The sequence below is a fragment of the Armigeres subalbatus genome, chromosome 1, assembly GCF_024139115.2.
Source record: "Armigeres subalbatus isolate Guangzhou_Male chromosome 1, GZ_Asu_2, whole genome shotgun sequence".
In the NCBI taxonomy this organism is placed as follows: Eukaryota; Metazoa; Arthropoda; class Insecta; order Diptera; family Culicidae; genus Armigeres; species Armigeres subalbatus.
The window spans coordinates 149856905-149871275 of record NC_085139.1 but is presented as its reverse complement, the minus strand read 5'-3'; the positions used below and the strand labels follow the sequence as shown (position 1 = coordinate 149871275).

General features: G+C 38.5%; 1 protein-coding gene across 6 annotated transcripts in view; it reads left to right on the top strand.

The window, feature by feature from the left end:
• LOC134205256 (tachykinin-like peptides receptor 99D) overlaps positions 1-14371 on the top strand; it is a 153230-nt gene that overhangs the window by 55610 nt on the left and 83249 nt on the right. For 5 of the 6 annotated variants that reach the window (XR_009978101.1, XM_062680348.1, XM_062680347.1 and 2 more), the window contains 3 exons: positions 11736-12035; positions 12331-12491; positions 12594-12768. Coding sequence is in view for 5 of the 6 variants with exons in the window: in XM_062680348.1 (XP_062536332.1) it covers positions 11887-12035; positions 12331-12491; positions 12594-12768 (485 nt within the window). In the remaining variant the exon portion in view is untranslated. Of the gene's footprint in view, positions 1-10706; positions 10887-11735; positions 12036-12330; positions 12492-12593; positions 12769-14371 lie in introns of those variants that run through there. The other variant, XM_062680349.1, reaches the window with a different exon arrangement.

The following is a 14371-nucleotide window of genomic DNA, read 5'->3' as shown; positions in this document are numbered from 1 at the left end:
CTTCTTCTTCTCTTCTTATTGGCATTACATCCCTACACTGGGATAGAGCCGCCTCGCAGCTTAGTGTTCATTAAGCACTTCCACAGTTATTATCTGCGAGGTTTCTAAGCCAGGTTACCATTTTTGCATTCGTATATCATGAGGCTATCACGATGATACTTTTATGCCCAGGGAAGTCGAGACAATTTCCAATCCGAAAAATGGCTAGACCAGCACCGGGAATCGAACCCAGCCACCCTCAACATGGTATTGCTTTGTAGCCGCGTCGGGGCCCTCCTTAGCCGTGCGGTAAGACGCGCGGCTACAAAGCAAGACCATGCTGAGGGTGGCTGGGTTCGATTCCCGGTGCCGGTCTAGGCAATTTTCGGGTTGGAATTGTCTGTCTTCTCATAAACGTATAATCGTGTTAGCCTCATGATATACGAATGCAAAAATGGTAACTTGGCTTAGAAACCTCGCGGTTAATAACTGTGGAAGTGCTTAATGAACACTAAGCTGCGAGGCGGCTCTGTCCCAGTGTGGGGATGTAATGCCAATAAGAAGAAGAAGAAGCCGCGTCTTACCGCACGGCTAAGGAGGGCCCCTAAATACATTATGTATCTGAATTTGGATTATATCTTTGTGAGAACTCTGAAGACAGCACCACGGTGTAAAATTAAAAAAAAAAACAAAAACTCCTCGGATTTACTAAAGACTTTTTTGAAAATTCTTAAAATTCTAAAAAAAATCCGAGGAAGGGGAGACATATTTTTGTTTTAATATTTGTACTGGTCTTATTTTGTAAACACTAAGAGGGAATCATACATTTTGATATTATCAAGATTTAGTCTAAATAACTTGAGCTCTATTAAGCATCAAAGTGCATAACAAAGCAGAACTCGGTAGATTTTTGTCATATGATCGCGATGTTTCGATCAAGAAGAATAGTGCAGCAATGGATGCTGAAAATTGAATTGTCACAACGTTGGTGGTACCGGTAGCCGTCTTAGCGAAAAAATGAATAACTTAGAACATGTTTTCGAGCTTCACGCTTAAAGAACTCTCCCATGATAGTCCGGTTTAATAATAATAATAATATTTCATTTATTTATCATTTGATAATATACATAAACACTTAACATTAATTCATCTTCTTATTCACCTATGTCTAACTTTAATCCACAATGAACAATTCTTTTTAAATTCCGAAATATTTCTTGCACTTTTAATTTCATCTGGTAGCTGATTATACATCCTTATTCCATTATAATAAACCGATTTTCGTGTACTTGTCATTGTGAATGGAACAACTCGTAGATCGTCAATCTGTCTAGTACTATATGTATGTATATTTCGTCCACATGTAATAATATTCGTCAGGTATTCTGGCAAGAGATTGAATTTTAATTTATAAACCATTGTCAGTACGTTAAATATAATTCTTTCTTTGATCGAAAGCCATTGTAAGGCATCTAACATGCACAAGACAGGAGTGTATTTATTACAGTTGAGAATGTGCCGCATAAATTTGTTTTGTAATCTCTGCAATTTCTCCAGATGTGTATCACTGGCAATGAGATAATACGGAAGAACAATAGTCAATATGTGGTGCCACCAGGGTCTTGTAAAGAAATATCTTACTCCAAAATGTCAACTGGCTTTTCAAACGGACTAACATTCCATATTTTTTAGCAACTTTTTTAATTAACTTGGGGCCGTCCAGAAACCACGTGGTCATATATGGTGGGAGGGGGGGGGGTTGCAAAATGACCACGATAAGCCACATGGGGGGGGGGGGGGGGGGTGTTGCTCTCGAACCACGTGGTCTTTTTTTATACGAAAAGTTTTTAGTGAATAACAATAGCGGTGTAAAAAATACAAATCATTAAACGCAAAGCGCATCTTAGAACCGAACCAAACTCAGCGTTGAAAAGACGTAGGTGTGCATCGAAAATAACCGGTAACGCAGCGTCGGTCGCAACGTCGATGCGTATCTGCGTTATTTGACCATCTTAGCCTTAGCCCTTAGCCCCTTAGTTTTCATTTCAGTCGATATCGTATCTTAGAACATCGACTCATGGAAGGTCTTGAAAGTAATAAATGAAATCGCATCGGCTCAATGGACCTGTTGGACCTGCTTAGCGATGCACGGATATATCGCTCAGGACTTGGTTAATCGGATCGTTTCAAAACTCCGTAATAATGGGACATTTTGTTTCTTGACATGATTTTTGATACTTTCGAGGATATGTACTTCAGGGCAGTTTGGCCTATGACACCCGAAAAAAGTACGACTTTTTAGTTCTTTCTATACTAGTGTTGGCAAGATCGAGTGGAAACTCCTAAATATGTACGTTAAATCTTTATAACAAAATCGTCCTGAGAGGGTTAAATACCAAAATATAACAATAAATTCTAGAATACCAAAAGGAACCCAAAGATATTAAAGACTGTAGATTTAAAATGAAAACTTGTATTTTAAGCCAAAACTGTATAATTCAGGCAAAGAAATATTAAGGACATTGTGTTACGGTTCTGATTAGAATCATAGAATCTTGGCATAATGAAGAGAGATTGAGATTCTGAATGAAACTTGTATGCACTTAGAAAAACCTTCAGTTCAGTTCAGATGCTTCGCTGAGGTTAATATATCTTAAGAATTTCCAGTACCTCCAGAGCTACGGAATATCCCAAATACTCTTAGGAATCTATAGGGATATTCAGTGGTAAACTTCATAATTATTAAAAAAAAAAATCACCAATAAAGAAATTTAAAAAAAATATATATAGGGATATTTTGGAATATTTCTAAACCATTACAAATTTTTCTCAAAATTTTTATAACATATTCGTGAGTCCACATTTTTTTGTTTCCTCCTGATGCATCGAAGGTGTGCGAGTTCTAGATATACTAATACCTGATACACATTACAATATGATAACATAATCAAAATTTTCGAATTCATGAAAATTTATAATTTCCATGCTGGGTTTAGTTTGATTTTGAATCAGTTAAAATTGTCCATCTTCAAAATTGATCGGATTAACCATATGTTTTAGTTATATAAGGTTTTTAAAAAAAATTACTTGAAAAAAACCACGTGGTCAAAGGGGGGGGGTCTGCCAAATGACCACGATAAGCCACATGGGGGGTTAAAAATCTTCAAAAATATGACCACGTGGTTTCTGGATGGCCCCCTTGTCAATGTGTTCTTTAAATATTAATTTGTTGTCAATGTAAACTCCTAGATATTTAAAAATTTCAACTTGTTCAATTTCTGTTCCATCAATGTCAATTTTTAATTCGGAATAGTTCAATTGTTTTCTGTTACTTATAATCATCACTTTTGTTTTTGCACATTTAATTTAAGTGTTTAAATTTTCAGCCACTTGCTTAGCAATTTAATATCTTCCCTTATTTTTCTTATTGCCACTTATTGTGTCGTCAGCAAACAAATTAATGTCACAATGACGGATGGCTTTCTTCATGTCATTAATATATAAAATAAATAAAATTGGTCCTAGAACGCTGCCTTGTGGAACACCAAGAGGTACCAGTTTCGGTGCTGAAGAAGCCTTCCCATATTGGCATACTTGAGTCCGATTGGATAAATAGGATTCAAACCACTTGAGAACGTTTCCTCCAATTCCATATTGTCTCATTGTTTTTAACATTATCGATCTAGATATAGTTTCAAATGCACGCTTGAGGTCCAAAAAAAGCACAATAATGGTTTTCTTCTCTTCTATCATTCGCTTCCATTTGTACAATAATAAATTCAAGGCAGATTCACAAGAATGGTTTTGTCTAAATCCTGATTGCTCACTTATTAAAATGTTATGTTCGTTCAAATATTCAAGCAGTTGCTCTTTTACAATAATTTCCAACAATTTTTCATAAACGGGTAGCATATTAATAGGCCTAAATTCCTCCGCTTTTGTAGTTCCATTCACTTTAGGTATCGGTATTACTATTGATTGTTTCCAACTACCAGGGAACTTACCCTGAATGAGAGACTCATTAATTATGTCCAGTAGATATTGTCCCGTTTTTTCTAAAGAATCTTTGAGTACTTGTAAATTGACATTATCTATGCCTGAAGAACTACCTATTTTTCCAATAGCCTCACAAAGATGTTCATACGATATCTGATGGAACATATTCCAACTCTCAGGAAACTGGTTGCAATCATTCTCAAAACAGTCTTGCACATCTTCTATAGTATTATTATTTCTATAGTATTATTTGAATACTATATAAGAAATAGTCGTTGAATTTTGTACAAATTTGTTCCTCATTGGCTTCATTTCCTCCGTTAAAACTTATATTATTCGCATTTTTTCCCTTACTTTTCCACAATGATTTCAGTGTTTTCCATAGCAATTTGCTGTTACCTTTATTTACCTCAATTTTCCTTTGTATATACTCTGCCTTTGCTTTCCTAATCGAGTACGAATATTCGTTCCTTACAACTTTATAATGTTGCCAGTCTACTTCCTCCCAACTCTCACATGCTTTTTTGTATGCTTCATTCCTTGCCATTTGCAAACCTTTCAACTCTATCGTATACCATTTTTTTCTGTTGCTGCACTTTATGCTTTTAACCATAACAAGTTTATTTACACATTCTTTCAATACAATACTCAGTACATCTGCTTTTTCGTCTAGCTGTCTTTCAGTGTTACTTGGCATACTACTTCTAAGAAGCGATATGAGTGCAGCCTTCGAATAGTTTTTCCAACTCTTTATGGTCAGATAGGTATCTACTGTTTCTGAGATTTCATTAAAGCTAACCTGAAGCGTTTCATGATTATTGTCTGTATCAATAGATACGGTTCTTTAGTAGATAGATACGGTTTTTTAGTTGGGCGGTTTTCTCTGTCCAATCAATTACTTGATCTATTGCCATTTAATCACTCCTTCTAAGCGCAATGCAATTTAAGGACCTTCCTGCTAGTTAAGTGGAGTTTAGGTTTAGTAAACATGGTCAACAAATTCAAATCGTTGTTGGTTTAATGGTTTATGTCCCCTTCCTGTTATTAACTGTTGATACTAATGATATAGATTGTGAGTATCATAAAGAGTCTCGGCTCGCCTGAACCTTAATTTTGAATATTTCCAGTGGGAGATCCTCCAAATTTTCAGAAAAAAAAATCATATAATTTCCTATCCGTATCGGACGATGAGCTAAGAGGTTATTGCCAAAATTCAAATTTTCAAATTCAATCAAATCCCGTGAAAGAGCCTAGCTCATTTTGAGGCACTTACTTTTATTCGACTTACTCGCAACAAGTTGATTTCCTTTAGAAAATTTGTCGGATCGGACTACGGACTCATGGCCAAATACTAATTTTTCATAATACAACAGAAGGTCACCAACATCACCAGGTGGATAATTAAATAAAGCTACCGCAAATAAAATAAAACAAAGTTTTCGTTATTTTATTGAAGGATTGATTTTCGACCTGTATAATAACCATTTAGATTTATTAGAATTAATTGATTTCGAATGGGATACTCAATTGATTCAACTACTCTGGATTCTTTGGCTCCATTCTCTGTTGGCTCAGTTTGTATTTGGGAAACTGTAAAATGACGATAAAAATTGGTGACTGTGTTTCTTCGTTATTCCCTGTGACTTCAAATTATTTTGGATTGTAAACGGTGTACAAGATACACTATTTTTGCAATCGCAGTTGGATCTTTTCACTGACTGGTATCAGCTGAATTGTATGGTTCTCAATCCAGAGAAATGCTCCTTCATTTCGTTTTCTCGTAAACATTCAGGAACTGCCTTTGACTATACTATTGGATCAACCATACTACGTAGAGAGACTGTTGTCAAGGATCTAGGTGTATTATTAGACACTAAGCTGACGTTTAATGATCATGTTGCTTACATAATCTCTAAGGCCTCCCGTACACTGAGTTTCATTTTTCGAATAGCAAGGAATTTTGATGATGACCACTGTTTAAAGGCTCTATATTGTTGTTTAGTAAGACCATCTTTAGAATATTCATCTGTAGTTTGGGCACCTTACTATCAGAATAATATTTCCCGTATAAAATCAGTACGGCTCGCTTTACGTCACCTCTCGAGAAGAAACCCTGACTGTGTTATGACGCTGTAGGTTAATTGAGCTAGGTTTAATAAGCGTCCGCGGTGATACTGTCCGTGCGTTATTTGTAGCAGACCTTTTACTTCTGAACATTGACTCGCTTCCTCTTTTGCCCAGCTGAATTTCAATGTCAGCCAACAAGGCCTTCGTTCTAGACAATTCTTTTTCCTCCGCGGTGCCCGCACGAAATACGGGCAAAAAGAACCATTTTTGAGCATGTGCAGTATTTTCAATCGCTGCTCAAATGAATTCGATTATCACTTGAGTCGTAACACTATTCGGGAAAGATTTTCCCTCATCTTGTCACACCTTTAGAAAGGTTTAGAAAGATTAGTTACGCAGGAGGTCGTGGGTTCAATCCCAGGTCCGTTCCATTCTCCTACTTTGTATCTTTCTCTATATTTCTCATGTTCTAGCAATCGCTAGAACTGGAAATGGATTCCATACCGTTTCCATTACTATTCCTATAACTTCAACTTGAGTATTCTACCAGTAATCTGCTAGAATTGGAAATGAACTGTAGAGCTCGTTTCCTACATCCAATTAGAAATTCCATCAGTTGCTTTCTCCTATCTATCACATTGGCAGCTCGTTAACCAAGGCGGACCTCTGCCTCTCGAACCTAACCCAAAAATTCCAACAAATTCCGCATGAACTCGTGGCAAGTGCAGAGGTATATTCGGCTTGCAGTGGGCGAGTGATTGCATCATCATTTCCTCCCTCTTCCCTACATTGACTTGCATTCTGACGTGGCAGGCGCCAGTATGACCTAACAAATGAGATCACCAGTACTTGTACATTGAAGATGTGTGCTAGTCCCAAGCAAACATCTGTTGGTTCCCTGTGCAAGAACAGCTGATCTGGTCATAATGGAGTAGCAACTACGAGTAGTCAATCAAGCTCAAGCTCAAGCTTCATTTTACTATAACTTCTTTTTCATTTTACTGCTTTTTCATTTTACTAAAAATAAGCAAAATAAATAAATAAAAAATTAACAAAATAAATACTTATTAGTTACTATTTACTGCTCAACGAGCATGAAATTTATTCTGGAAAAGTCGACTAAATATATAAGAAAATGCATCCAAACCGCTTTCTTATCCAAACCACTGTACTCATTCAATGCAGCTAATTAATAGCACGTACATTATTACGAAGAGGTTCCAGAAAACCGCGAGTGACTTTGTCGAAAAACAAATTGTTTCCTCGATTTTCTTCGCGTAAAAATTAACTGGCAAAGGTGGGTAGTCCACAAGATTATTCTCGTCTAACTTTGCATCAATGGTTTTCATCACTTGATTAGATACCATTCCGTTGATGCGATTTACGACCTCCTGGGGCAGCTTGGTCGGACCTCTGTTGTCCCGGAACCAATGAACCGTTGGCAGCCATTTCTAGAGATTTTGATTTGTGTAACGGAGGTAACCACTTTCCTTCGATGGGACTCGAACCCATGACCCTCAGTACGCTAGACTGGTGCTTTTAACCAACTAACCTACTAAGGACCTTCGCAAATTAGCGGCTACTGAGTGGACCCGAGATTTCTAAATCGGACGCATAGTCGCATAGCACTCATAGTCTGAACTAGGTTACCGACTGGCAATGACACACATACAACCTCTACTTGATCAGTACATTTGCTGATGAAGAATGTGTCTAGCCTGCCAGACAATTTAAATACTCACGCACATTCTAATATGAATGTCGACTACACACATGCGGAAGTGTTGGTTTGGAAAAAGATTTGTGAGTGTTTCGACTATGCGTCCGATTTGGGAATCTCGTGCTTATTCAGTAGCCGCTAAGTTGCAAAGACAGACATAGATCCTTCGTAGCTCATTTGATTATTAACACCAGTCTAGCGTACTGAGGGACATAGGTTCGAGTCCCATCGAAGGAAAGTGGTTACTTCAAATACATTTTTCAAATCAAATCCTTCCACATAGTGTACTTATTTACATCGGAGTTTTTCAGAAAATTGCAACTTTATGTCCATGTCGGGTGGTCAATTTCCGAAAAATAGACAATAGTGATGGGCGATATGCAAAAGCGCGTGATCTGGTGGTGGCCAATCAATGAAAGAATGTGCAAGTTGAGGATCAAAGGCCGGTTCTTCAACTTCAGCATAATCAACGTCCATAGCCCACACTCCGGAAGCACTGATGGTGATAAGGACGCATTCTACGCGCAGCTGGAACGTGAGTACGACAGCTGCCCAAGCCACGACGTCAAAATCATCATAGGAGACTTGAACGCTCAGGTTGGCCAAGAGGAGGAATTTAGACCGACTATTGGAAAGTTCAGCGCTCACCGGCTGACGAACAAAAACGACCTACGACTAATTGATTTCGCCGCCTCCAAGAATATGGCCATTTGTAGCACCTACTTTTTACACAATCTCCCGTATCGGTACACCTGGAGATCACCACTGCAGACAGAATCACAAATTTACCACGTTCTGATTGATGGACGGCACTTCTCCGACTTTATCGACGTCAGGATATATCGTGGCGCTAACATCGACTCTGACCACTATCTGTTGATCGTTAAAATGCGCCCAAAACTATCCGTCATCAACAATGTTCGGTACCGATGACCGCTGCGATACGACCTAGAGCGACCGAAGCAACCTGATGTCGCGCAGCATCTTGAGGCAGCGTTGCCGGAAAAGGGTGAGCTCGATGGGGCCCCTCTTGAGGACTGCTGGAATATAGTCAAAGCAGCCATTAACGACGCAACGTCGGGTATATGGGTCGTAGTCGACGGAGCGATTGGTTCGACGAAGAGTGCAGACAGATTCTGGAGGAGAAGGACACAGCGCGGGCGGCCGCCCTGCAGCAAGGTACCCGGCAGAACGTGGAAGGTTATAGACGGAAGCAGAGACGGCAGACCCGCCTTTTTCAAGAGAAGAAACGCCGCCTGGAAGAAGCGGAGTGCGAGGAGATGGAACAGCTGTGCCGTTTTCAAGAAACACGCAAGTTCTATCAGAAGCTCAACGCATCCCGCAAAGGCTTCGTGCTGCGAGCCGAAATGTGCCGGGATAAGGATGGTATTGTGGCGTCAAATTGTGGATTCAGTGTTATCTGTTTAGATGTAAACTAAATAAATGAAATGAATGAATAGACAATTAACTTTGATTGATCATTCCTAGAGCCTTGTAAATACCGTATTATTGGTCAGGTGCTGGGCCACGCTTACGCAGCTGTTCTCAAAGTACTTCACATAGCAAATTCGGGACACCACCAGGCAGGAAACGTCGCGAATTGTTGGATACAGACGAAACTCATCAATCTTACTGACGTGCACAGAGAGGTTTTACATTTGATCCTTGGTCGCCTGTGGAGCAATGTTGGTGATTCGAACCACCTTTGAGCCTGATTTCATCCACCTTACTGCTGATGCCTAACGAAAATGTGTCTTTTACGCTTGTATCAGCAACCAATGACAATTATCGTGTGGATACTGGAAGCGAAGAATAGTCTCATACCAGATGGAATACCGAGTTTGGCTTCGAAATTGTGGGAACATCCTTTGCCAGGAAATCTTCTCTGTCAGAGTGTGTAAGACAACTCTGTGTACTACCAACATTTTCTAAAAAAAATCTTTGGGACATATAATACATGTTCATATCGGATAATTTGAAAAACTAGGGAAACTGCGCTAATATCAACTTGATGTTGATCCAAAATGCGACTGGACACAACACTTATGGTCGTTGCAAACGAAAAAGATTTTTTTTAAATTTACTCTTTTGCTTACTGGACTCACGTGATCCAGAAATTGACTTATACTTTAAACGGTAAGTTAAAAAAAGAGAATGTAATATGTAAAACTTAACAAAAGTGCGGTAAAATTTAGGTTCGATGTGTTAGATTTAACTCATTTTTTATACGAATTCGACAATAGTTAGCGCACAGACGGGAAATGATTTTTTGTGAATCTATACAAACTAGATTCGTTGATCCCAAGTTGGAGTCGAGTGGTTCGATCGTCTAGTCAGCGTTTACGCAATTGGTCCATCAAAGCGGGCAGCGATTTCCACCCGAAACAGTTGCGTGATTTATTTTCGTTTCTGCTGGTTCAAGACCACACCGCGCGGGCACGGATGGATGCTGGAGTGACGGTTTAAGAGATTTTTTATGTTCCACGCAGCGGAGGCATATAGACAGGTTAAATATTTACTCATGCAGGCTGTGATAGGTACTCCATTGGATGTTTATTGAACATTTAAGTCAGCTTTGCATCGGGCGAGGTATCAAATTGATTTCGACTTCCCAAATATTAATATTTGCTGCTTAATTGAAAACGTTTCAAGAATGTTTATTCATCGAGAACCTATCATCGAGATTCTTTGTCGATTGTTAATTGTTGAGTGAGAATAGGATCGGTGAGATATTTTCATCATGCTCATGCTGTGCAACCGCACTTGATATTAATTCAATTTACTTGTTGACGTCATAACGATACACAAAATCCACCAATTTAGGAAACTAGAAATCATAACTGTAAGAATAAATTGTATAGAGCAAAATATGTTTGTGATATGAAAGGATTAAAAGGTTGTTGGATGGTTGTTGGTAGTTGGATGCTATGTGGGTGGATTCCCCGTCGAATGCAGCTTGTTTTGAGCAAATATAGTGACAGTTGAAACTCAGTCGATCAAAACCTAGAAACTTGTGACGCCTGACATTGGGAACCAATATGTGTTAATGAAGGACTATGTGACAGTGGAACGTAATCCAAGAAATGGTACCGTGCCTGTGCCCCGCCAGAATGGAGATTTTATGGTGAGCTTCCCGCAAGAAAGATGTAAATGTGTGTCTTCGAAAAAATCGCCATCATTGGGGTTTAAAAATTTCGTCGTCTGTCAGTGTTATTAATGTTCGAATTAAGTGTTTCCGAAGTAATGTACCACAAATATCCATACCAGACTGTTAATGTTACACCCAACATCAGAAAAGGAACAATCAAATATTATTTTTCCCCTGAAGAAGTCTCAAAGGCCGTGCCGAAACGTTGGACGAATAATCTTTTTCAACCCTTAAAGACTGTGTACCCGTTTCAAGTTGGAATAATAATAAACATTTGTTCCTTCAAACCTATACATTTCTCCAAGTTTCACAGCATAACTACTTAGTTATTTAATATGTAAAATAACTTCTGAAACTAATTCAAATTTGCCTCATACAAATAATTGGAAATTTTTGATCGCTCCTATAGGACATAAAAGAGGGAGAATTTTGAGTGTAACAAGAGGAAGCGTGAAAGAAGAAATCGTAAAAAGAGGTTTTACAGTAGCACATTCGGTTTTCTGCATAACAAAAACAAATGAAATTGCCTAGCTATTCTTCAGTAAATATTCTTGATTCAACCCTTTAATCTACACAAACAACTTTTGGGGTACAGTACTTAAGCCTTTTTTGTAATTAATTAATTTATTAATTTATGGGAGCAGGGAAAAGCCCGCTTGAGTTGAACAATTAGAAATTCATTAGCTCTCACTCAAGCGGGCGCAAAACCTCCTCAACAGTTTACAATTAATATCCAAATGATACAGAAGACGTTTAGAAGGTGAGAGCCTTCTAATAACCTATTCCATAAAGTAATAAATGTTATCTATTTTCCTCTCTTTTCAGAACAACTTTAAAGTATTGGCTTTGATAAAATAGGAAACGCTAGATATACAATGTACCTGTATTAATAATAATGTACAACCTATCAACAGCAAATGCATTCCGTGTTGATCTGTGAGATAAAACCGTTGGACAGTCAGTTGTGAAACGCAAAATGTTAAACGATGCACATACAACACCTTTCGGATATAATAGTGTGAACAACATTAGTGATAAATATGAATACTCGAATTATTCGTTCCATTTCAACGATAACTCACTCTACTCCACGCTCTCCACCACGTACGGAAATAATGTCACAAAGTAAGTATAACTGCTAAGCATTAAACTGAATCAATTGTTTTCCCTAGAAAACAATAACTCTGTTCGCTGCATTTCACGCAACATGATAAATACCATGCATTCTGACCTAATAGATGAAACTTTATTGTCACTTTAAACATGTGCATTTAAACTGCGATGAGCGGGTAACTCACCTGAATCCTGTAAGCAATTGTAACATCTGGTTGAAGTATTTCTACTCTAGTTTCAAGTACCGGATTCATTGACATCTGACTTTATGCTGTTATTTATTTTCTTGGCCATGTTTTATTTGCAGTACGACACTGGAGATCACCTTCATACTTCCGGTTTGGCGACAAGTGCTTTGGACATTGCTGTTCGTCTGCATGGTCATCGTCGCAACGGTGGGCAACCTCGTCGTGGTATGGATTGTGCTGGCCCACAAACGAATGCGAACTGTGACCAACTACTTCCTCGGTAAGTGGGTTCGAGGGCTCGGTGGTCCCTGTTTCATAGGAGAGGGGTAAATGACTTTGGAAAATGTTATTCACTTTCTATTGCTTTTCTCGTTGTTGGCAGTGAATTTATCGATAGCTGATGCGATGGTTTCGACACTGAACGTCACTTTCAATTACACCTACATGCTGAATCTTGACTGGCCATTCGGCAACCTCTACTGCAAAATATCACAGTTCGTGGCAATACTCAGCATATGTGCGTCCGTTTTCACCTTGATGGCCATTTCCATCGATAGGTAAGTTATTTCGTCAGCTGTCTGTTACACTCTCTTTGTGTGTTATTTGACTTGTAAAAGGAAACTATGTATGCATTTGGCACTCGGCAGGATACCAGTTGCCTATGTTGAATGACATCATCGCCGGGAAATAAAAATATAATTTTGGAATATTTCGAATGGCCGAATTTCGATGATTTATGAAATGATAAAGATGGAATTGAAAAACATTCAAGCTGTGAAACTTTATTATTTTTGTTCTAAGGACTAAGATTAAACACCTATTTATTTTGCTTCTTACAAATATGCAACAACAGATGGTATTCAACCATTTCAGTTAAGTTAAGTTAAGTATAGCAAATATATTTTGTGAATGCTTACGAACCCGCGGCTTCGCCAAGGTTAACAGGGTACAATAAAAATATATTATTCCCCCTAGTGTCAATGGTGCATTTCACGTGCATTCGAAATTATAGTAAGAAATGCACATTGGAAAGGTCGAAATAGCACTTCAGGGAGATATTTCCCAATATGTTATTCGTTTGCACTCATTTATGTGCGTTACCACTCACTGGCGGAGCCGGCTATTGTTATTTGGTGGGCCACCGCTTGGTGCAAGAATAATAGCCGTTGAGAACAATGGTGTGATTGCATCGTGTGGTGCCCCACCTCTGTCTCCGCCAGTGTTACCACTTCCTCTGAAGATTTTTGCCTTTTTTTGTGCACTAGGGATATGCGAAAACTATATCGATGGTTTCGTGCATTTCCGACACAACTCTTTTTTTGACACTTCGAAAGTTCATATAAATCAATGATTTTGCCTATTGTTTTTTTGGTTTTCTTATAGAGACGCACAATACCAATTTTTATCAACACACGCAAAAATATCCGTATAATTCTGAAAAACCACACAAATATAGAAGTTTTTTTAGTCAAACTAAAATGTCGTTTCTGAAAAAAAGCAGATAAACTGAGGTGACACCTGATAAGATAATTCAGCTAGTGTATGGAGTTAGAAAGTCATAGTTCTTACATGTCCACTGAAATGAAAACTTTTTACACTAGCCATGACTCCCTTACTTTGCAATCAAGCAATTTTTTTTCCAAGTTCGTTTATTTGGTAGGCTCAGGCGTGTATAACACTTTACGGAGCCATGGTTCTTTGCGATATATACAATCAATATCATTTATTTTTTCAGTTAGTAAGAGAGGGGTAGAAGCCAGCGTACTCGTGGTGACTCGAGGTTAGTTTACAATGTTTAAGGATGGACGGGGCTAAGGATTTTGGATCAGGGAATTTCACCTTCTCATCCGGGTATTTGGCGTCAGGGACGATGTGGCGTGTCGTCGTGCTCGAGAAATGGTTCGATTGGGAGCATCTTCCGGATGGCAAGAGCTATGGTGCTCTATGGAACAGAAAGCAGAGACTAAACACAAAAAAAAACTTTGAAGAAAGAAAAAAAAACAAACTATTAGATTTTGATATCAGAAGCACAAAGAAAACTATAAATGGCCTGCATATAGACCACATCACGATCTCCCAAAACACCTCGAACTTCTCTGAAGGGTTGTTTACCTCGGGCCGCTAGGGTATCCAATAATTGCTCTCTGGAGGCGTCATTTT